Source organism: Empidonax traillii, unplaced genomic scaffold, assembly GCF_003031625.1.
Source record: "Empidonax traillii isolate 1590-97213 ecotype Southwest subspecies unplaced genomic scaffold, ASM303162v1 scaffold694:size336501, whole genome shotgun sequence".
Classification (NCBI taxonomy): domain Eukaryota; kingdom Metazoa; phylum Chordata; class Aves; order Passeriformes; family Tyrannidae; genus Empidonax; species Empidonax traillii.
In genome coordinates, this window is record NW_020955887.1 from 14,767 (window position 1) to 36,963 (window position 22,197).

At 49.0% G+C, this 22,197-nt stretch overlaps 2 protein-coding genes across 9 annotated transcripts in view; one reads left to right on the plus strand and one right to left on the minus strand.

Moving 5' to 3' along the window:
• Nucleotides 1-1,263: 1,263 nt before the first annotated feature.
• Nucleotides 1,264-17,591, plus strand: TBC1D22B (TBC1 domain family member 22B). 2 transcript variants are annotated; one of them, XM_027899892.1, is made up of 13 exons: nucleotides 1,264-1,360; nucleotides 5,260-5,316; nucleotides 6,275-6,588; nucleotides 7,488-7,667; nucleotides 8,169-8,239; nucleotides 8,664-8,792; nucleotides 9,224-9,289; nucleotides 10,198-10,312; nucleotides 13,900-14,006; nucleotides 14,340-14,415; nucleotides 14,736-14,863; nucleotides 15,092-15,187; nucleotides 15,676-17,591. In XM_027899892.1, exons 1-13 carry the CDS (start codon nucleotides 1,305-1,307, stop codon nucleotides 15,802-15,804), a joined length of 1,524 nt encoding a protein of 507 aa, XP_027755693.1. In that variant the 5' UTR covers nucleotides 1,264-1,304; the 3' UTR covers nucleotides 15,805-17,591. The 2 variants fall into 2 exon arrangements, with proteins under 2 accessions (XP_027755693.1, XP_027755692.1); XM_027899891.1 differs by lacking the exons at nucleotides 1,264-1,360; nucleotides 5,260-5,316 and adding an exon at nucleotides 5,335-5,936.
• Nucleotides 17,592-18,246: 655 nt separating this feature from the next.
• The window catches only part of BRPF3 (bromodomain and PHD finger containing 3), a 32,167-nt gene continuing 28,216 nt past the window's right edge, over nucleotides 18,247-22,197 (minus strand). For all 7 annotated transcript variants that reach the window (XM_027899880.1, XM_027899885.1, XM_027899882.1 and 4 more), the window contains one exon: nucleotides 18,247-20,526. In XM_027899880.1, the coding sequence (XP_027755681.1) occupies nucleotides 20,343-20,526 (184 nt within the window). In that variant the 3' untranslated portion in view covers nucleotides 18,247-20,342. The remainder of the gene's footprint in view (nucleotides 20,527-22,197) is intronic.

Below are 22,197 nucleotides of genomic sequence, written 5' to 3' on the forward strand. Positions count from 1 at the left end.
GGCGAGCGGAGTGGAGTTAGAGGGGGCCAGAGGCGAGCGGAGTGGAGTTAGAGGGGGCCAGAGGCGAGCGGAGTGGAGTTGGAGGGGGCCAGAGGCGAGTGAAGTTAGAGAGGGCCAGTTCAGTTTGGGGTCTTAGATGTCCAGTTTCATTCTGAGGCACCTGCAAATGAGCTAGAAAACTTTTCCCCAGAAAGAAAACCCCTCACCTGCAGGGTCCCAAGTGCTTGAAGTGGACACACTGGACGCTGCTTGGGCTGCGAGAACTTTCTGTCGTGGCACCTGCTATCTGGGCGGAATCTTCAGGGTTGTTGAATTGGGGGAGGTCTGACTATCATTTTAAGTGCGGGCTCGGTCGGCTGGCGGACGACAGGCACTCGAGGAACGGCAGGCTTAGCTTTATAGTCTTTCCTCGCCTCTGTGCGTATACGTGCTAGAATTGGTCGGTGGTTTCTGTTCGCGTGCCGCGCTTACTCTTTTGATAGGCGGTCGGTGTCCTTTCTCGTGCTGGCAAAGCTCAAAACGATGCCTACGATTTACTGTAGTTGTTCTTCCCTTTCTGCTCTCCTGCCTTTGTGCTGTTTACATTCTTTGACAAGCTCCCAGCTGTAACTGATTAAATTCAAGGCCTAAGCTGTCTACAGTCCAGCTGTAGTAATTATTACTTAGTGCTCACGATGGGAGTAAGAGGGGTGGAGAATAATAGTAATAATATGAATGGTTTTATTCCCATCTGGAGCACTAAGTATGGGCTATATACTGTATAAATAAAAAAGGAAATTACCTGCTTCCTGGGACCAATTTTTAATTTTTTTTTTTTAATTCTGAATAGAAACAGCTTCTGTTTCAGACTGAAGCAGCCACTTCACTGAAGCTAAAATGCCTCCCCCGTGTGCATTCGAATGGCGCGCAGGGACAGCGATGGCCAGCGATAGCCAACAAACTGTCATTCCGCGGTGGTGTCTCCCCTAGACCCCCGCCTCCGCCGGGCGATGGTCTCTCCCGCCCCTCCGGCGCAGTAGGCCCCGCCTCCTCACGTCAGTCACTCCCTTGTCCGCTGGCGATTGGACGATCTGCAGTGCCTTGCCCGAAGTGGCCAATGGCGGTGGCTTGCCCGCCCCGGCGTCAAGATGGCCGCGCCGAGTGCTGCGGGCGGGCGGTCCTGAGGCGGCCTGTGGGGGCCGCCGCTTGCTTCGCGCCCCGCTCGGCTCCGCGCCACACCGCGCCGGGGGCCGGCCGGCCGGGGGTCACTAGCTGCCGCGCTCACTGGCGCCGGCCGGCCGGCCGGGCCCGCCCCTCCCTCCGCCATGGCGGCCGAGAGCGGCCGGCAGTTCTGGAAGCGGAGCGCCAAGCTGCCGGGCAGGTGAGCCCGGGAAAGGGGTGCACGGGCCGCAACTCCCACCGTTCCAGCTTGAGGGTGTCGGGAAGGGGAGCTGGAGCCGTCCCTCTGCCTTGGGAAAGGGCTGTCACCCACACTGACTCTGGGACAGAGTGTCCTGCTGTACCTCCCTGCAAGACTGGGAGCATACCAGGCATACACATCCTGGCTGCAGGGCAGAGAAGCTGGCTGGGGACCCTGGGATTCCCCCCTCCAATAGGGTGGATGTCAGGGGGACCCCAGGCTATGGGACAGAGAAAGTTTGATGGAGGAAGGCTTACTGTTTAAGAGACGAGGGTAGGACCAGAACTGTTCCCTTGTCCGTAGGACAAGACAGGCTGTGGGGAGACTGTGGGAACTCCTGTGTGCCTTCTCTGCCCCATGTGAAGCAGGATCAGGGATCAGGACCTTGAAGGCTCCTTTGGGGTGGCTTCGGAGCCAGGACTGTACCATCTTTCTTTCCACAGATACTGAAGAAAGCTTATCCTTTCCTGAAGTCCTTAGAGGTATTGCCTTGAGTGGCAGCAACTCTGTCCTAGAGGGGTGCCCCTGCCAACGCCAGTAACTCCCCCATTATCCTCCCTTATGTGGGATGTTAATTCTTTTCCACCTCTGCTCAAGATGCAGGACTTAGGGGGGCTCTCTGTTTGCACCTCCCCTCAGTTCCTCTGGCTGTAATGTCCTGGTTCCTGTTGAGGCATGCATGCTCACCCAGGGATGGGAGAAACAAACAAAATGTCTGATTCACGTGTATTTAGGAAGACGAGGCTGGTGGCGATGAAGGAGGTGCTCCCTAAAATGCCTTAGGAGCAAGGCTGCCATAGGAGATGACATCTACCTCTCTGTGAAGGCTCTCCCCGATGTTTTTCCTATCTGGGGGCTCTTCACGTTTGCTCTTGTTTTCCTTATGTGAATCCTGCCCTTCCCCTCCTGGCGTACGCACATAATCTAAATGCTTAGTTGGCTTTAAATCCTGCTAGGCCAGTTAAATATTTCTAATGTGCTTTCACTCGTGTCTTTGTCACTGTGCTGAATCCTTCAGGCCGGACAATCCGGGTCTGTGGCAAGCGAGGGGAAAGCAAGGAGCACTCAGTGTTCCTCCTCTGCTTCTCATGGGGGAAGAGAATGCTGTGCTTTCCATGGGTTAATTTGTCTCCTGATCGCTGCTGTCTGTTGTTTGAAGGTCTCAGATTTGTGCTTAGCTGATGGTCTTGGACACCGTCTCTCTTCTGCATTTGGTGACTTTTGAGCTTTGACTCGGAAAGCTCAAACCAGGTGAACCGGTCTGGGAGGCAGCCAGTCCTCCCTAGACAATACGCTCCATCGTAGAGTTCTTGGCAGTATTTTCTCCTGCTCCTGACTGCCTCCTTGGCAAGTATCTGGCTATGCAGGAGCTGTGTTACCACCTCCAAATACCCTGTGTGCCAGTTATTTCCAGGAACAGTTATCAATAGATCTTGGGCAACATGACCAGAAAAGGTAGAGGTGGGATGTGCTGCATCCATGGTCACTAGGCATGAAGCTTCCTTCTTTTTTGTCTGAGCTTTAAGAGACCTTCCCATACAGATTCTTGGCTCTCTCCTTTTTTTTACCCTGACAATCTGGCAAAAGACAGCTCTGTAGAGATTTGGACTCTGTGTTAGCTTCCTTTTCCATGACAGTTTGTGCATTTGGTCACTTAGTTGTATTAGCTTTTATTTGGTGCTTTTGGTCCCTCTGGATTTAGGGTAGCAGAACTGGTAAATATTGTTTTGTTTTTCCAATGCTATCCTGTGGTTTTTGCAGTGGAAATTCTCTCCCCACTAATTTCCTGAGGATGCTTTGGCAGGGTGGTCTAATGTGTTGTCATCTGTGGTTTATTTCCTGCTCTTCGGGGAAATGGGCAGCCGGTGTCTGGTTGGGGCTTTTTAAATGCTGTTTTAAAAGGGGAGAAACAGTGTGCTAGAAGTAAATATGTTCTGTGTCCAAAGGGGCACTGAAGTCTCGTGGATATGCTTTCTGTTGCGGTGTCAATAACCCACACCCTGTGATGATCTCGTGAGCGGTATAACACAGCACAGCCATTGTACCATACGCCATTAGTCACCCATTGTACCAGGTAACAAAGAGCCTGTCCCAAAGAACTTAAACTGAGACTGAACAGGGGAGTCCAGTCAGTCTGGCAGCACAGTGTCAGCTTAGATCAGCTTGAGATTCTTTGTTTGGGAGTGTCTGGGTTCTGAGTCTTTAAAAAACTGTTTGGGAGGTGGGACCCTCTGCCATTGTATCAGCCATTGGCCAATTGCTTCAGAACCCCAGGAAAGAGTTTCTTCCCCCAGCTGTCACATCCCCTCCTCTCTCTTTAACGTGCATCATTCACCGGTCTTGTGAAGTTCAGGCCTTTGCAGGCAAATCAAAGCAGTTGCCCACTGGCAGCCTGTGGGTCCCAGGGCAGAGAAGAGCAGTGGTGTTCTGGCTATCACGAGACAGTGCGAGTTTGGTACCGGTTATGGGAGAGGCTCTGCTGGCTCCTTTTCTGCAAGGAGCTGGCTGCAACAAGTCATTGGGAAACAATGCTGATCTGGAGGGGTTGTTTTTCTTACTCCTGATTATCTGCTTGCTATGGCCATCCGTGGAGGTGCTTCTGCTTAATATCTGTCCTGACTTCCAGACGCTCATCAGTCATCACACTCTATCCTGGGCTTAATTCTTGGCGGGTAAACACAGCGAGCCATTTTAGCACTTCCAGCCATGAGAGACAGCTGCTGCAGTGGTGAGGGGGCTTGCTGGGCTACTCTACCAGGATCTCTCTAAGCTGTGGCTATTTCCAGCCCCTGCGCTGGATCTCTGTATCTCTTCCGTGCCAGCTGGACCTGTTGCTTCTGCCTCCTCAGCATCATCTGGTTCCTAGTGTGCTTTCCAGCTGTACCAGGCTGCCATCCCTCCCCTACATGGCTGGGCTCTGCTCGTTTTACTGCCAGGCACCATCTGCAGCTCCTAGAAACCAGACCAGCTCTATTGACCCAAGAGGAGCTTGTTTCTTGTATTCCAGCTCAGAACGTGCCTTTGTCTCTGCCATGGCTCATGGGACTAGGCTGTGTACCAGAGTATGGGGATGACTTGTTTTTCAGAGATGGTTTTCCAGGGTGGGCTGTCTGTGAATAATTGCCCAAATGGAGGTAATAACTCAGAATCCCTGTCTCACATCCAGACTCTGTAAAACCGGTGATTAGCACTTGTCTAGTAGCTCTTCTCTGAGGTGATGTTCCCCATGTAGTGTTTGGAACTCTCAGGCTTCCTGTTCCATTAGTCCCACTCCACAGAACGGGGAGCCGTGGAACTGAGTTGAGGTGACTCATTTCAGGCCACATAGGAAGTAGTTGATTAAGCTGGGATTTGGACCCAAGTCAAACCACGCACTGTACCAGACATTCCAATGCTGTAGCATAGGCTATGATCCTGAGAGCCGGCATGGCGTTCAAACCCTCAAGTGTATCTGTGGAGGATCCCCAGTGTCACCGTCCTTCCCTGTCCCACAGGCCTTGGAAAGGTGAATTCCTGAAACTGGAAGTCCCCTTGATGGAAAACAGAGTGAACATCAGCAGGGAGGCTGAGACATATGGTCACTTGGAGTGAATTGATGGCGCAGAAAAGAACAGTTCAGGCTGGAAAGGCCCTCAGAGTTTAAACGAGGCTTCTCTTTGCTGCTGCAAAGAACAAATCTTCATCTGAATTTGACACTTTGGATCTAAGACTTTAAGTTAGAAGGTTTTTGAGGTTAGTTTTGGTCTTATATTCAGCTCCTGAGTGCAGGCAAGAATTGTGACCCCAGCCTAAGCTGAGATTATTCATGGGACCTCTTTTGTAGTATCTTGGTTTGTTTTTTCTCTTTCCCCTTCCTGCAGCATTCAACCTGTCTATGGCGCTCAGCATCCTCCCCTGGATTCCCGGCTCACCAAAAAGTAAGTGTTTATCTCCTAGAGAGGCAGACCACAAGGCTTTGCAGGTTTTTGGCTCAGTTCTGCAGTAGGTGGAGGTCTCTAGCTAGCATCCCTGGCAGTGTGATATTGCAGCAAAGAAGGACAGCAGTGGGGTGCTGTGCTGTCTTGAGTGCTATGAAGGCTTGCACGGAAAGCTTATTTGCTGGTGCCGTTTATGGCCAGAAATCCATACAGTAACAGCCTCATCAAAGGAGACAGACTTCTTTTTTTTTTTTTTTCTATTTTTAGCAATGGTGTCTGATTCTTCTGCTCCTCTTTGGAGCTCGAAGAATTAAGGGAAAATGAAGTAAAGCTGCCCAGCAGTTACAAGACTGGAGAACTGCAGCACCCTTACTGACAGGAAAAGGCAGAACTGATCTGAACTGGCTCCTTATCCCCATCTCGTGCTGTGTAGCGGTGAAAGTTCCCTGCTTCAGGTGGTGGACTTTGACTCTTGTAGCTTAAAAGTAAATGCAAGGGCTCCTCCTATGCCTGAGGAAACAACCAGGCTGGTTTGGCTGCTGGGAACGATCACAGCTGTTATTGGGACTGTCCACAGGAACAGACCTGCTCTGTCTAACCTCTGACATGCCTCTCTCCAGGTTGCAAGACTTTTTTTGAGTGTTAATGTACCTGTTTTCTGTAGGGTGAGGGAAGGCAGAGCTGGAGGAATTGTATTTGCCCTTTTGAGCCGTGAAGCCTGGCTTCTCTCCAGCTGTCTGCTGCCACTGTGGCCTCTGTGATGGCTGTCAGAGCAGCTCAAGCTCTGCCTCCTAGCAGTGGGGAGCCCAGACAGACTTAACATATTCCTTAGGTCTGGGAGGAGGAACGGGGAAACTGGATAAAGGGATTGGCTGATTGGAGCGAGGATATGGGGAAAGGAAACAAAATGGACTCATATAACAACATGGCTCTGATACTATTCCTCTCTGGCTCGCAGCTTCATCAAGGACCGCTCCAAGGCCAGTGCGTTGCCTATGAAAAGCAAGAAGGCCTCCAGCTTTCATGAGTTTGCCCGCAGTACCAGTGATGCCTGGGACATCGGTGATGACGAAGATGAGGACTTCTCTTCCTCCTCTTCCTCTTTGCAAACTCTGAACTCCAAAGTGGCCAAGGCCACAGCAGCCCAGGTTTTAGAGAACCACAGCAAGCTGCGGGTGAAACCCGAGCGGGCCCAGTCTACTCTCAGCGATATGCCCACCAACTGCAAGGTCATCAAGTCTAGCAGTGAGGCTCAACTCTCCAGGACTTCTGGTAAGAGCCATCTTCAGGGGCAGCCTTCTGCTCTAGTGCTCTCCTGCTTGACCACTGAACTCAACTGCTTATTGCTACTCAAAGGGTATGGGCGAGAGGCTGTGACACAGCCTGTAGCATAAGAGAGGCTTTTTCTTCTTTGTAGTGTCCTGTACTTCAAGCATTTTTAGAGGCCTAGTCTCAATGCTTCAGTGTCCTCTGCTGCTCAGTATTCTGCTACAGGCACGTCTGTCCCAGAGTACCCCGTGTTCCGGATGCTAAGGGATTTTGGAGATCTGTTAAGTTCTTGCTTGGGCTTGCTCACTGTCTGCTTCCTTTGTGGCCTAGAGTGTGCTGCTCTTAGTAAAGATCTGGATGAGGTCCTATTGACACCAGGTTGATACAGCTTGGGCGGGGAATTGGGCAGCATCAGCCCCTGCTCACTCTGCCTTGTCTGCCTGTGCAGTGAAAGTAACCCAGAAGGGGGCGCTGGCAGCCCATTGCTTCCTCTCTCTGTACTAGCGATTAGCTTTGTTGCTCTTTAGATCGGTGGAGCGCAGACCAGATCTGATGGTCAGTTCTGGCATTCCCACAGCTGCTTCTGCCTTGTCACCTGTGTCCTGTCCTGCTCATGCCTTCCCATGTGCAGAGGGAAGTCTGATCCACTTGCAGCCGGGTGTCTGGATGCAGGAGGAAGAAAGGGAAGGAGAAATGGGGGGAAGCGATGGAAGAGCTGCAGCAGATGCCTGTGAACCAGCCGATCCACTGGAGTGGGCCAATGATGCTGTTTACTGGTGCTGGGGAAGAGAGGGGTGAAATCTGCGGTGGCAGGTCTCTGAGAGTGGCTAGAGGAGTGAGGGAAGGGTCGGAGAGATGCAATCTCCTTCCGGTCACCTCAGTGCAGCATCTGGTCCTTGCAGAGGAGGCCTGTGTGCGGACTCCCCTTCAGAAGCAGCAGTCCCTTCCCCTTCGACCTGTCATTCCACTTGTTGCCCGAATCTCTGACCAAAATGCTTCCGGTGCTCCCCCCATGACTGTGAGGGAGAAAACGCGGCTGGAGAAGTTTCGACAGCTCCTTTCCAGTCACAACACGGACCTGGGTGAGTGTGGCAAAATGAGGGTGCCTCTGGGTGGGAAGGGGAAGGCAGAGGCGGCCTGCTACCTGCATCAAGTTGTAATTGGGTCTGCTTCAGAGTGGAAAAAATTACTATCTGCAGTTGCACCAAGTGGGATGGTTGCACAGATCACTCTGTTGGCAGATGATAATGTCTTCCAACCACTTCCTCTGTGTTCCTTATCTTTCTCCATCTTATTTATGATGGTTGGGATCACGGGGGGCTGTTGGACTCTGCAAGAGAACTGAGGTTCTGGTTCAGTGGGGCCCCTGCAGCTACCAGTTCTGTGCCCAAGCTAGGCTGAAATCATCTCTACTCCCCTTGCAGCAGAACCACATGCCCGGTCGTTGCTAGTGTGGGAGCCTTCCTGGTGGCTCAGTGTCTCCAGAGCCTGCAGGAGCAGACTGGGCTTTCCTCTCCTTCTAGGTACAGTGGTGCCTGGACGTGCCTAGGATCTAATCCATTGCCACCACTGTCCGTTTGCAGATGAGCTAAGAAAATGCAGCTGGCCTGGTGTACCTAGAGAGGTTCGGCCTGTGACATGGCGTCTCCTCTCCGTGAGTACTTGAAGCTCTGACACAGGAGTCTGGGGGGATTGTGCTGAGCCAGGGACCTGCTTCTAGACCTTCATGTGTCCCATAACCAGCTTTGCTCGTTTTATGTGTGCCCAGTGTACAGGTGAGCTGTAGCAGTTTTTTGATCGGGGAGTGTAATCGTTACGTCTTCTTTGAGCTCAAAGCCCAGACTGATGTGGGGAATATGTGGTTCACTCTCTTTAGGGAAAGTGAATCCAGTGAAGTTGGGTTCCTCCAAGAGTAGTGAAAACATTGGGCTCAGAAAGCCAAATCCATGAAAGCTCTTTCCCCAGCTCCTGAGTTTGTGTGCCTGATGTTTCTGGGTGCACAGCTGACTGGCAGGATTTCAAGGGATGGTTTGTGGTGAGGAAGAGGGTCTGCCCTGATATGGGTTTTCCTGATGCAGGGCTACCTTCCTGCAAACTCGGAGCGTCGAAAGCTGACTTTGCAGCGCAAGCGGGAGGAGTACTTTGGCTTCATTCAGCAGTATTATGATTCCCGGAACGAGGAGCATCATCAAGACACCTACCGACAGGTATGAATCTTCTGCCTGCTGCCCTTCATTCTGCCTTGGTTATATCTCTTTCCTCTCTGTTGCCACTGCTTGTCCATGTGGTTAGGGTCATGCTAGAACTTTCTCTAGTTGTAGCTCATAGGAGTCTTCTCCTTGGGGAAAAAGCACCGTGTTTCTGTCCTTGTTAGTTAAGCTCTCCCTAAAATGATCTAATAATAAATTTCAGACCCCAGCTCCTTCCCAGCTTTGGCCACCTGCCTGCACCTGAGCAGAGGAGACTGGAGATAAAACCGTAGATGATTTTCTCAGTACAGCTATCATCTATAGCCCTCACTGTGCTTCTCAGCAAGTGCAGCTCTGGCGTGGTGGCACACTGAGGCATGTTAACCTGTGATGAATTATTGTGGCCCTGGAAAGCACAGTTGGTGTGTGTAATCCACCCTCTTTTCCAGATCCACATTGACATTCCAAGGACCAACCCACTCATTCCCCTCTTCCAGCAGCCACTCGTCCAGGAGGTAAGGGGAAGTGAAGCTCCTGTTCCACATTTGCCATGGGGCATGTGTGTGGAGTTAGACAAGCATTTCTACTAGGGAGTTAGCTTTGTGGGGAAACTTCCCTGGGTCGCAGCTCCTGATGCAAGTACCTGCTGAAACTGTATGGTCTTGTCCTGTATTTCTGAAAGACTTGGAGCTCAAGGGTTATGAGATCATCTCTTCCGTGGCAAGATGTAGCCAAGAGTTGGTAAAAGACCTGAAGCTTTTGTTTTGAGACAAATTGGAGGCATTTGAACCCAAAGAGGAGATGGTTCTGTTTTACTTCAAAACCCTTTTTGTGCAAAGTGGTATGTGAGCAACTGAGGCAGGGATGGGTTTGAGAGATGGCCAGGAGGTGTGGGCGCCTCTCCTCTTTGGAAATAAGCCCAGTGTGTGTATGTGATGTATCAGAGCATGGTGTCCAGGAGAATGGGGCAATTTGGGAATAGCATGTTGATTGTTGTGGAGGAGACTGCTCTTTGGGAACTGTCCCGATCTGTAATGTTTTGCTGGGAGTACTGTGCTAATACTTCAGCTTTCCACCTGATGTTCAGCAAAGCATGCTGCTCTGCTAAGAGGTAGCCCTGTCCTGTGGATATTAAGCTATCTGGTCCTGGAAAAGTTGGGTCTGCATTTCCTCAGGCAGAGGCTTTGATGAGGAGCCTCAACTGGACTGTCCTGTTCTCTGAGAGTGGGCTGGCCTATGTGGGGGATCTGTGGATCATACAGGAGTCTCTCCTAGGACTTTTATGCTTTTTACATTATCTATATTGCTACAGAAAAGCCTGTCAGTGCATGGTCTCCACTACCTGAGCTTAGCAGTTATGCTTTTCTACCTTTGCTTTGTGCATGGCTAATGCAGGTACATGCTTTCCCTCATTCTTCCCTAGATTTTTGAAAGAATCCTGTTTATCTGGGCCATTCGACACCCAGCCAGCGGCTATGTACAGGGAATCAATGACCTGGTCACTCCGTTCTTTGTTGTGTTCCTCTCTGAGCATGTTGGTAAGTTACATTTGCTGCTTGAAGCACTCCTGATGGTGGTGTTTGAAATGGTGTGAAATGCTGGCATGAGGAAAACTTGCCTTGCTGGAGGAGGGGGCGATGTGTATTTCCTTCAGAGCGCCTGTGCCAGGTTGGAGATGCATCTTGACCTCTTCCTGTATCTCTGTTTGCTGGTTGAATTGCCTTCGGTTTGATAATCTTGCTGAGTCCCACAGAATTTAAAGTGCTGGAAGTGGGTTTGCATTTGAATGTACTTAACAACATCACAGTTTGGAGGAAAATGGGATCTTCTAAGCACTGAGGGTGTTTAGGCAAAGCCCCGGTATATAGAGTTGCCAGAGCGTCTTGCTTTCAAAGCTTGGACTTGGAGACAATTCTTGCTGTAGGAGGAATGAGTGAAGTATAAAGAGACCTGCTGAGACTGTAAAATAAGCTGTTTAAGTAAGAATTCCTGTCCCTTGCTGCTAGTACAGGTGTGTTTATCAAGCTGAGAGTTTCAGAAAATGAACTGACTTCATTCTGCTGCTTTTGGATTTCTTGTCAGCCAGTGGCTTTTAGGTGGAGATCAAGTCCTTTCCACCCATAGCGCTTTTGTTCTTTCTCTGGTTGTAGCTGTGTTTTGGACTTGATGTTAATGCTGGGATGTTGTAATCCCTATGTTTAAAGGCTCTTCATTTTCACTGTAAATAGAAGGAAAAAAGAATTTATAGGACTGTATTAGCGACAGAAATCCCATTGAACAAATATTTTTAAGGGCTGATCCAAAACGTGTTGAAATTGGTGAAAGCCTTCCACTGTCAAGCTAAGGCTTTGTAAACTAGTACTGATCTGCCTCTTGAGGGTAATGTGAAGAGATGAGCCATCTTACTTTCCACTGTGATAGCCAGTGTGGCCAGGATTGATCCCTAGGAAGTGCTGTTGCTCCTCGCAGCCTGAAGGAGAAGGCACAAAATGCTACCAGCTGGAGTGAATTCCCTTTTGTGGGAGGTCAAGAGCATTCCAGGTCTGAACAAGTTCTCTTTGAGTGGCCTCTCCTGTGCCTTATTGCTTGAGCAGCATCAATGGCACATAATTCTCATGGAGGCTCAGGATTGATTTATTGGGTTAGCAGTAGAGCTGTGCATAGTGAGTTACCTATGCAAGAAGGGAACTGGTCTGAAGCATCAGAGCTGCCTGTGGGTACGTGGTGTGACTTCTTGCACTCCTGTTCCATGTTGGTTGTCATGGCTTAACTCTCTCTGCGTATGGCATCAGTTCATGCTGCATTGGCCCTGTCCATCTCTTTGCCGGCCTCATGCTTCTCACCATCTTCCAATGCTGTTTTCACCCCTGACTGAAGCTTCCTCTGTGGATGTGACCTTCCTTTTTCCAGCCATCTCTGAAACTTGCGTTGGAGAAAATCCTCTGCGTGAGACCGGTTGAGTAGAATTTGACCAACCAACATCGTGCATCCCCCTTATGTCCCCAGAGCCTGCAATTTAAAAACCAGTCTTTAGGTCACGAGCTGTCTTGGTGGCTACCTGCTCCCTAGTCTGGCTGTGTAGCTTCTCATGAAGTGATCTCAACTCTGCTAACAGGCTGGTCCCCGTTGCCAGGGTCACTGAAGACTTCTGACCTATCATCCCATGCTTTGGGCAGGCATTGCATTTCCACACGACAAAGCATCTTTTCTACAGATAATTAAAATCTCTCCTTGGTGCTTTATCAGCTGATTAATGTGTCTGGTTGATAATGTTTCCATTATATATGTTACTAGACCAAGGCCTAAAACATCCTTCAGTGGGATGTGCAGAGGTTTTTTTCTAAGTTTCTAAGGGCTGGAAAGTGTCTATTGGGAAAAGGTGGGTTGTTTGGGTAGGGAATGGTTTGTAACTTATTGGTCACTTTCAGTAAACAATTTGGCACCTTCCTTTCTTTGAAGTTGACGCAAGCAATGAACCGACAGTTGGCCAACCGCATGAGCGGTTACCCAACAAATTCCCAGGCTCCTGTGTGCAAAGGGATTAAACACAGCTCCTTTGCGAGTGGCTGTAGAGAAGTCAGCAGAAGAGTGATAGTGTTGGATGATGATGATGTGCAGCTGGAAAAATGCTTTACTGCTCTTTCCGCAGTACAAAACTGCGAGATTATTGTAGGGTTAAGCTCTTGTTTGTCCCTAAACTCCTGGTAGCAGTTTCCTCTGGAGCTGAGCTTTGCTTCGGAGCTGAGCTCTGCCCTGGAGGAGAAGCAGAGGTGGGAGCAGTGTTGGAGTCACTGGCCCTGCACTTCCCTTCCTCCTTTGGGCAGGATCTGTTAGTGTTGTTTTTCACAGCGGTACCAGTCTGTGACAGCTGCCCTGCAGTGTGTCTAAGTCGAGAGGGTGGCCTGGCTCTAACCCTGAGCCCCATCTTCTCCCTCTCTTGCTCTTTTGCAAGGAACATCAAAGGTGCTTACTAGTATTTTTGAGCCTCTGAGTTTGGAAATGGGCTACTTTAGCCCTGGCATTTGTTGATGTGATTTACCAGTGTGACAGAAACGTGATGAGTGCTTTCTTCCCAAGGAGAAGAGGGAGGGAGCTGCTGGGAGGGAGCCAAGCCAAGAGGGCCAGACCTGTGTCTCCTGTCTCCCCACCTATGTTCCACTGCCTTCCCATGCCTGGTTAGGGTGAGCCTGGCTTGGAGCAGGTGATCTCCAAACTCAGCCAGCATCGCTGTCATGCCATCCTCGAGGCGTCTCTCCCTTACCCTTCATAAACCCATTTGAAAACAAGGGCAGCCTTTCGTACTCCGTGAGAACCCTTAACTTTCTCTGTGCGAACCCTGTGTTAGCCAGGCTTTTTTTTTTTGTGGAGGAGAAACTCCACAAAACTGAGCCATCTCTCTGCCATGTGCCCCAGTTGTGAGGCTCTGTGCTGGATTTAACTCAGGGTCTTTTTGCTGCCCAGGGAGATGTTTGCATGCTTTTGGGTTCTTGCAGCTGTGCCCGATAGTCCTGCTCTCCTGTGGAGGTTTCTGAAGCTTTGGCAGTTCTTCCTCATGAGTCCTCAAAGTTGGCAGCCACTTTTTAGGAGCCTCTGTTGTGCTTAATCCTGAGCTAATGCTGATGAATCCAACTGAGAGCGGGAACTGAGCTCCCTTGTGCTTCCTCAAGCCAAGGGCAATGTTTCCTTCCCTAATTTCTGGCTGCGGTGAAGAATTTCAGCTCTCCCAACTCTCCCTGTGGTGCTACCAGCTGGCAGAGACCTACTGTCACTCAGGGCAGATGCGCTCTGGCTCGAGGGGGTTCCAATATGCCAGAGCTTTGTCCATGCACAGCCCCTCACGCCAGAAGGGATGACAGGAATGACAGTGCTGTGGGATCCCTCCCACAGTTCCCTGGGGAGCTGGGCTGCATTCAGGTCATGGCTGACAAGTCTTTTGGGGTTCTTCAGCCTGTCACCTGAGTTGGAGAAATAGGGTGCATGGGTACTGCGATCAGTGCCAAGCACACCTCTCACATGCATGGAGCGTTGTAGTCCTGTTGCAATGCTTTGGCTTGATAAAGCCCCTTGATTTGTCCCACGTGCTGCCTGGTATCCTCCATCCTCCTGATGCTCTTCTGTTTTGCAGAGGAGGATGTGGAAAACTTTGATGTGACAAACCTGTCGCAGGATGTTTTACGGAGCATCGAAGCCGATAGCTTTTGGTGCATGAGCAAGCTGCTGGATGGGATACAGGTGAGCCTCTGGGGCCATGGAGATTTCTCTTCCCTTGCTGGGGTAGCAGTGTGGTTGTCTTCTCTCCCTGTCTGGATGAGTGTTCTGTATGTTCTGGCATTAGGGAGATTTTGCCACTTCACCGAGCTAAATCCATGAGTAAAATGCTGGGGAGGTGGGTGCTGATGACACTGTCCTGACTAGGGACTTCACAGCAAGCAGGTGATCCTGGTGCTCAAGAGCTATGACTTGGCTAATGACAATCTCATCTCCCTGTCGAACTGGTGGTCTGGTTCTGATCATTTCTAGCTGTTGTTAAAGCTGCCGCTTCTGAGTTGTGGCCTCTCCCCACAGGACAACTACACCTTTGCACAGCCGGGGATCCAGAAGAAAGTCAAAGCTCTGGAGGAGCTGGTCAGCCGGATCGATGGTAGGTGACAGGGGAACCTGATCATGTTGGCTCTTTTGTCATAACAGCAGGAGGCCTTCTTTTTAAGTAGTACTCTCTTTGTAAGTGGGGCAGGGGTAGATGCTTGCCTACGACACGTATGGAGGCATGGTAGGGTGGGGTCAGCCAGAAACTTCCTGGTGACAGGATTTGCAGGCTGGGTAGCACAGGGTGAGGAGTGGAGGAGTTTGGGAGGAAAAGGTCTCAGCCTGAAAGTGGCTGAAAACCAGTGTGTTGGGAGCAGTGTGCAGGAGCTGGGACACTGTGGTCCCCAGGTGTGTAAGTGAAATGTGCTGTTTCAGAGCAGGTACATAATCACTTTAGGAAGTACGAGGTCGAATACCTGCAGTTTGCCTTTCGCTGGATGAACAACCTGCTTATGAGAGAGCTGCCTCTTCGCTGTACCATCCGCCTCTGGGACACCTACCAGGTACACAGGTTTCCACTGACTTCCCTGCTGGGCATGTCACTGTGGAGCCGATTCCCTGTACATGAGAGGAGAGAGGTCATCTGGCACCAACCGGGGAGATGAGGGAAACAAAGCAGTGTGTCATTTATAGTGAGTTGAGTGATGGGTGGCCCAGTAGGACATCTCTATCCAGGGAAGTTGTTCTGCAGATGAGCTGGAGGAGCTGACCCAGAGTTTTGCTCTCCACAGTCGGAGCCAGAAGGATTCTCACACTTCCACCTGTATGTCTGCGCTGCCTTCTTGATCAAGTGGCGGAAGGAGATCCTAGATGAGGAAGACTTCCAAGTAAGAACCTGAGGTTGAGGATGATTCCATGGGGGTAAAGGGGAGGGAATTGTTCTAATTGGGAGCCCAGTGTGGACAGTCAGCTGTCATTCAGAGCTGGCTCCAAGATCTTCTGGTCTCAGGAGCTTTGCCTAAAAGTAACTTTTGAGCCTCAGTGATAAGGGCAGAGAACTGAGCTGTTGGACAGTTCAAACATCACATACCAGCTCTTCCCTGCACCTGAGCTCTGATCACAGTAAGTGATTGCCTTCCTGTGTCCAGCTGTAAGCCTCTAATATCACCCTTTATCTGAAGGGGCCTGGGGGCATCTGAGGTGCTTCACTGATTCAGATCTAGACACAAGCACATCTTAATACTGTCTCTGAGCCTTTCAGACCTGTGAGTGTGGTGACCAGAGCTGCTGCCTCTGGTCCTTCTGCCCCCAAGCCTGCTCTGGATCAGTGCTCTGCCTTCAACCTCTCCAAACTAAGCATCTTCCTTTCTTTCAGGGCCTTCTGATGTTGTTACAAAACCTGCCCACAATACACTGGGGTAATGAAGAAATTGGACTCCTGCTCGCTGAAGCCTACAGACTCAAGTACATGTTTGCGGATGCCCCCAATCATTACCGCCGATAGGTGCCCAGACTTGACTCACTCCTCTCTCCCATGCCCACTCCGTCGTCCTGGCCCGATCTGATCACTGTGGCATTTTTGTCAACCCAAGTCCTTGGACACTCCAGCTGGGAGCTGATCCTTGCTGTACAAAGCTCACATAGATTCTTAACGTGTGCCTGTCTGCCACTCCATGCACCTGGATGTGCCATTTTGACAACTGTCAGTATTTTACACCGTGCTGGAGGCTCAAGCCAGGAAGGGAGGCTTTAAGGGGCTGGGGGATACCCTGGAAAGAAGGTTTACTGATAAACCAGAGCTGAAGATGAAGCCTTTCTGTCCTCTCCACTCCCTGTCCTGGGCTTGTCTGCCTCATGTTAACCTGCACTATGTGCGCTACCCCATCTGCTCCTTTCTCTCTTCTGACAGCTACCCCATCTGCTCCTTTCTCTCTTCTGACACTGCACCATCTCCCAGATGAAAATGCCTTATCAGAGACCTGCCTGGCCGGAAAATCCTTCCCCACGAGGGTGGCAGGGCAAGAAGTTTCTCTCAGGGCCTCCCTTTGCTCCGAGGGTCCTGAGACCCCAAGCGCTTTGTGGGTTCACAAGAGAGTCCCTCGTGCCTGCCCTCTCTCCTTCTCTCCATCCTCTTCACCTACCTCTCCCCCAGGGCAATGGGGCAGGCATGACAGGGGCGATAAGCACTCCATCCACATACAGTTCAAATTATGCGTGCCAGTTTGATGGAACTTATGGTGACTGATGTTCTGTGAGTACAGCCCCCTCCAGCGTGTGGGGGAGTGCAGGGCGGGGCTGGTAGGGGAGCAACATCTCCCAAAACCTACTTACAAAGCCCCCACTCCTCCGGGGTGTTCTGTGTATATTGTGTTCTTGTGTATATGGGTCAAAGATGTACAATATATGTCTTCTCTTTGTAGCAGATTTTATATTTATAACGTGCACCCGTTGTCTCCCCATCTTCTCCATGCCTGGCTATGGTGTCACAGGGCTTTGGACCACTCTGGAGGTGGGGGGGTGTTTCAGACCTGCAGGTAATGTCTGTGTCAGTATGCGCTTGCAGTGTTGGGTTTGCCAGGAAGAGGTGCCATAGAAACACAGATCTCAAGGCATCCCCTACAGACAGGATTTGGGTGGTTAGAGGAGATGGGAGCTCCCAGCAGGAAGCAGGGCAGAACTGTGACCAAGAAACAGAGTATCCAGCCTCATCAGCTGCTGGCAAGTGCCTCTCTGAGCACTGCAGTGCTGGCTGGCAGGACTTTACAGGGGGGAATGATCCTGGATCCAGCACTGGCTGTCCCTGGTGCTGTCCAGCGCTGTGGACACACCCTCCCAGGAGTGGCAAAAGGATCTGGATGGTCTTGCTGCATCTGCTTTTAAATCAGGCAGGCTGGGAATGTTTTAATGGGCCATTTTCTTCCCATGGGCAGGAACCATTTGCCACGTGCCAAGGGCTGGAGTCAGGAGGGCATGAGGGTCGGAGGGCATTGGGCAGGAGGCCAAATCTGGACCACCTTGGCTTTCTCCCAGCACTCCTGCTGCGCCGTGAGGGCTGTCTTGGTGGGGAGGCTCCTGGTCCCTCTACTTTCCATTTTCTGTTCCCAGTGGGGAAAAAGCAGGGGGCAGCATGTGACAGGCACAACATTGTTGCCAATAAAAGTCCAAACAGTATCTCAAGAAGTTGCTTTCCTAACCTGGAGTTGTTTCTCTGAGGCATTTGTCTGTGTGTGCCTTTTGTTGTTTTCTCTGAGAAACAGACCTGCTTGTCCTTAGTTGAACATGAATTAAAAAGCAAAAGAGAAGCAAACCTAAAAAACTCCCACCAACACCAAACCCAACAAAAAATCTGAACAAAACACCAAATCCACCACCAAGAACATCAACACCACTCCAACCCATCAACTGAGCTGTGTGGTCAGGCAAGTGTTTGCAGTGTACCACTGCCTCCAGAAACATGAAACTGTGCAGGGAAGGGCAAGTGCATCTTAGGGAAGAGCCGTGCTGAGATGAGAAACTCTCCCCAGGTATGCGACAGGGATCAGCCCAGCTGCAGGGTCTGTCCTGCTGCCTCCACATCCCATCTGCTGGCAAGTCCCGCTGTCCCTGGTCCAGCACTGCCAGCAGATGCAATTCAAACCCCAGACTGCCAATTCCCATCCCTTCGGGGCTCTCAGCCAACTTCCCCATCAGCACACTGCTGTGCAAGGCACAAGGTGGGATCACACCCTGCAGCATCTAGCCTGTCACCCACTGCACAGGGAACAACCTTATCCTCAAGAGATGGTCAAGGCAGGATAAGAAACTCCATGTTTCACTTCCCCATTGCTCTTTTCAGGCTTTCCACCTGCATCTGGGACAACTGAGATGATTAAAAGCCATCACAGTAAGTTCTAGATTTCAGGACAACACTAGCAAGGAAGAACACTTTTTGAGGACAGTGTTTTGGTTTTTTCATACATTAGAACATTTATTTCTCAGAGAGAAAATATAGTCTCAGACAGTCAGATTATAGAAGGTAAAATTAGGTTTTCTTTTCTTTACAAGCATAGATTTTCTTATTACCTCTCTTATACCATCTGATATAAACAATTCTAGAAATCAAATAAATTCACTTACTACAATAAATAGAGCAATCTGTGCTTTACAGCAGACTGACAGTAACATTTAGGTTCCGTAGCAACAGCAGGACATTAGCCAATTGATATTCTAAAATGTCATAAAAAAAAAAAAAAAAAAAAAAAAGAAAACAAACCAAAAACAAACACGAAAAAAACCCACCTCCCGAGACCTTAAAGCATATACACAGGTCACAAGTCCACAGCTGAGCTACCACCTAGAAAAGTGTATGTTCCTTTAAATAAATGACACTGTGTGCATATAAAAGACCCAGCAACACAACTGAGGACTTCAAGAATAGTGACAATAGGTCTAAATAATTTAGAACATTTTACAACTATATATACAACATCCTTCCCTAGCCACACTCCATAGGTGTTATTGTCACTGTTAGTATTTTTACAAACCTATGTCCTACCTCTATATGTTGCAGGAATCTTAAAATTCCTTCAAATGTGGTTCCATGCCCCAGTGTATAAGAAGTGGTATTTTAAAAAAGTAGATCAAATAGAAATGGCAGTGATTACTCCCCACTATTCATTATCATTCTCTTCAGTATGAAAAAGTTAAAAATAATAAAAAAATATTGAGTTAAAAAGCAAAATGATATTCAATCTACAATCTTACTTTGCACCTTTGGTTCTTTAAAATGGGAAAGCAAAAAGAGATAAACAACAGAATAGATCGGAGAAATCATAAACTCCTTGGCTAATAGAAAAGATTTTGTCATCAAGTTTCCAGACATCAGTTTGTCCCTGTTTTTTGCAATGCAAACACAAAACAGCAGGGATGGTCTGCAGAGCTGGGTTTCCTTGGCTTTGGATGAATGACAATGCTGGAGACTCACACACCAAGGAAAGGCTATGTCTGCATGGGAGAAGGGGAAATGGGAAATGATTGTGTGCTCTTGTTAGCACTTGGTTTCAACCTGAACTGCGTCAGAGGAAAACCTTAAAGAGATAGAAAAGAGGGAAGAAAGGAAGAGGAGCCTTACACCAAATGTGCATAAAAGATGTATCTATCTCCAGCCAACCCTGATCAACCTCAGTGCCTGCAGAGCTGCTTCAACTCCAATTCGACACCTCCAAAATTACTTTTACTTTTTCAAAAAATGAAGTTATCCTTGTTTAGATTCCATACTGCACAGTAATGATATGAAATGTAACAGCAGATTCACAGATACAAAATAAATTTCTAGGACATACATATACACACAGACCAGGTAATCTGCTTTTCATCTTTAAAGCTCTGTGCATGTAACTGTGTGCAGCAAAGGGGGGAAGGTCACCAATATATCTCAAGCTTTTCTAAAGGCAATGAGAGAAATCTAAACATGAAAACACTATGTACATAGGCAGGAAAATCATAATGTGAACTCCCAGCTATTATTTTCCAGGGTTTTTTTATGTGATAGGACAATGTCATTTAAAGAAAAATGAAAAGGCCAATGATGGTTTGGGAAAACTTGGCACAAGAAAGTCAAGTTGGGATTTCCATACAGGAACCTGGTTCTGTTACAGTGGTGGCAGGTTCCCAGGAACTATTCCGGGCTGGCTGATGACTTACAAACCCTGGCAGCACAGGGGAGGCGGGAGCAAGGGAGGGTGAATGAGGTCCAAACACCCAAGTGCTGCACTCTGCTCACTGCATCAACTCACCTTGGCTCCCATCACCCATCAGCTTTTGCTAACTACCTTACTCCCAGCCCTGTAGACCGTACATTTCATCTCTTGCCACCTCTTCAGTAGTGACATTCAGAAAGAAGCTGGACAAGGCTTTTTTGGCACATTTCAGTGTACTTTGAGGACCGCTGAAAGCTGCTGGGAACGGTGTTCCCCTGCCAATCAGTGCATGAGATGGTCCACTTTGCCAATGCAGTGAGCACAAGGTCTGGGGGAAAAAAGGAGGTCCAGTCACCCCAGTCCTTTACAGGTAACTGGATGTAATGAAGGGATGGTCTCCCTGTACTCGCCTCATGTGGATCATGGCTCGGTCGTATGCCACCTGCACAGACTTGCGGATGCTGGTTTTTCGTCCTTCCATCATCTTTAACTTGTCCACTGTGTCATCAACACCAAGGGGATACACTTTGTCACGTGGAAGCCACTGCCTGCAGTAAAGAGTGCAAAAACCCGTCATCAAGGATATTGAGAGGGAAAATAGGGAAAGAAGAGCAAACACCTGGAGGCCTCTCACCCTTGCAATACCTGAGCAAACTCTGTCTTGTTCCAAGAAGCTGTAAGCATTAGAGGTTAGGTGGGTACAACTATCTGAGTATCATCCAGAAACAGGCAACTTCCAGCTGACATGTCCAAAACCCAAGCTAACCCTAATGGATGACTAAAATTGCAAATGCCTTGTCTGTAGCAGGTTTTTATTGTGTCCAGATTTAACAGTACACTAGGAAATATGCCACCTATCCCTCTTAATGAAGTCCAGCCCCTAGGAGCTCAACCTCAGTCACTGCTAGCATATAGTTCAGTGCATCCCCCAGCCAGCCAACATGGACGACCCAGGGCAGCTCAGCTTATCTTAATCAGTTTGTGACTCTTCTGAGACATCACTGAAGTCAGCAGAAATTTAGGACTTTCCTGAGATGCCTTATCTTCCCACAAACTACAAACAAGGCTCTAAGGGACCACTTAAGAGTGTAAACAAGCAGCAGAGCTGTATTCAGCAAGAGCAGGGCAAAGCCAGGGAAATGCTTGTTTTTGTTGGAAAGGTAGTTTCAATTACAAGCTTGGATTTATGTTTTTCAAAATGATGACTATAGCATGGCACTGCCATTGCTTTTCTGCTAAAAATCACTGGTACCTCCTTGAAGAACATGCTCTGTATCAACTAGTTCTGGTAATCAGGAACAGTGAAATAATGCAGTGTACTAATAAAAAGCCTCAGGAATTTGTCTCTTGACACCTCTTTTCCCCAGAGGACACAGAAACACTCCTCAAGTGATGCATACGTGATCACCTTCTCAACTTCCCAAGCAGATGGTATATACTTTGCCTGTGTTGCACCTCGTCTCCACCTCTTTAGATTGCATAAAACACTGCTGCAGCCCCAAAATGTAAGGGGAAACCCTCTCTCTTGCTGCTTTTACCCACTATATGTTTGGCACTGCTCTATTCCCAATGGGGTATCTTCCCTCCATCCCTGACACCACCTTCGGGCAATGTCCACCTCCTTCCTCCAGCCTCTGGCCCTGATCTCATGCTTCACTATTCTTCCAGGAATGCCAGCAAAAACCTTCCTCAGGAGATTAAGGAGAAGGGCTCTTGAAACAAGGCTTCTTTTTAAACTCCTGATATGTTATTTTATAGAGGCAGCAGAAGGAAAGGCAAGCCCATCTACCTTCTGTTCCCACAGCATCCCAACAGTCCAGCATCTGCTCTGTCTGCAGGATAAGCTCTCTGAATCTGTGATCCCAGCTGCACACAGATATTGCCTCCCGTGTGACAGCTTATTTGCATGGTTCTTGTCGCCTCTTCCAGAATAATTCTCCAATTTTACAAGTTTCCCATTCTTTCATACACAGATTTCAGAGTCTTTTTAGTATTTTGAAGGCATTTCACTTGTTTATGCCTTATTATATCTGGCTGGTTTATTGTTACCATGTGAGCATGGTCAGCAATTAATGCTAAAATCAGCAGATTCAGTCTGTCTGAAGCAGAACAACAAAACGCCTTGAGATATTTCACTTGCTTTGAACCTATGTGCTTACACCTACATTTTCCATCTTAAACAAAGATCTTGATTTGAAAACTGCAGGTACTCAGCACCT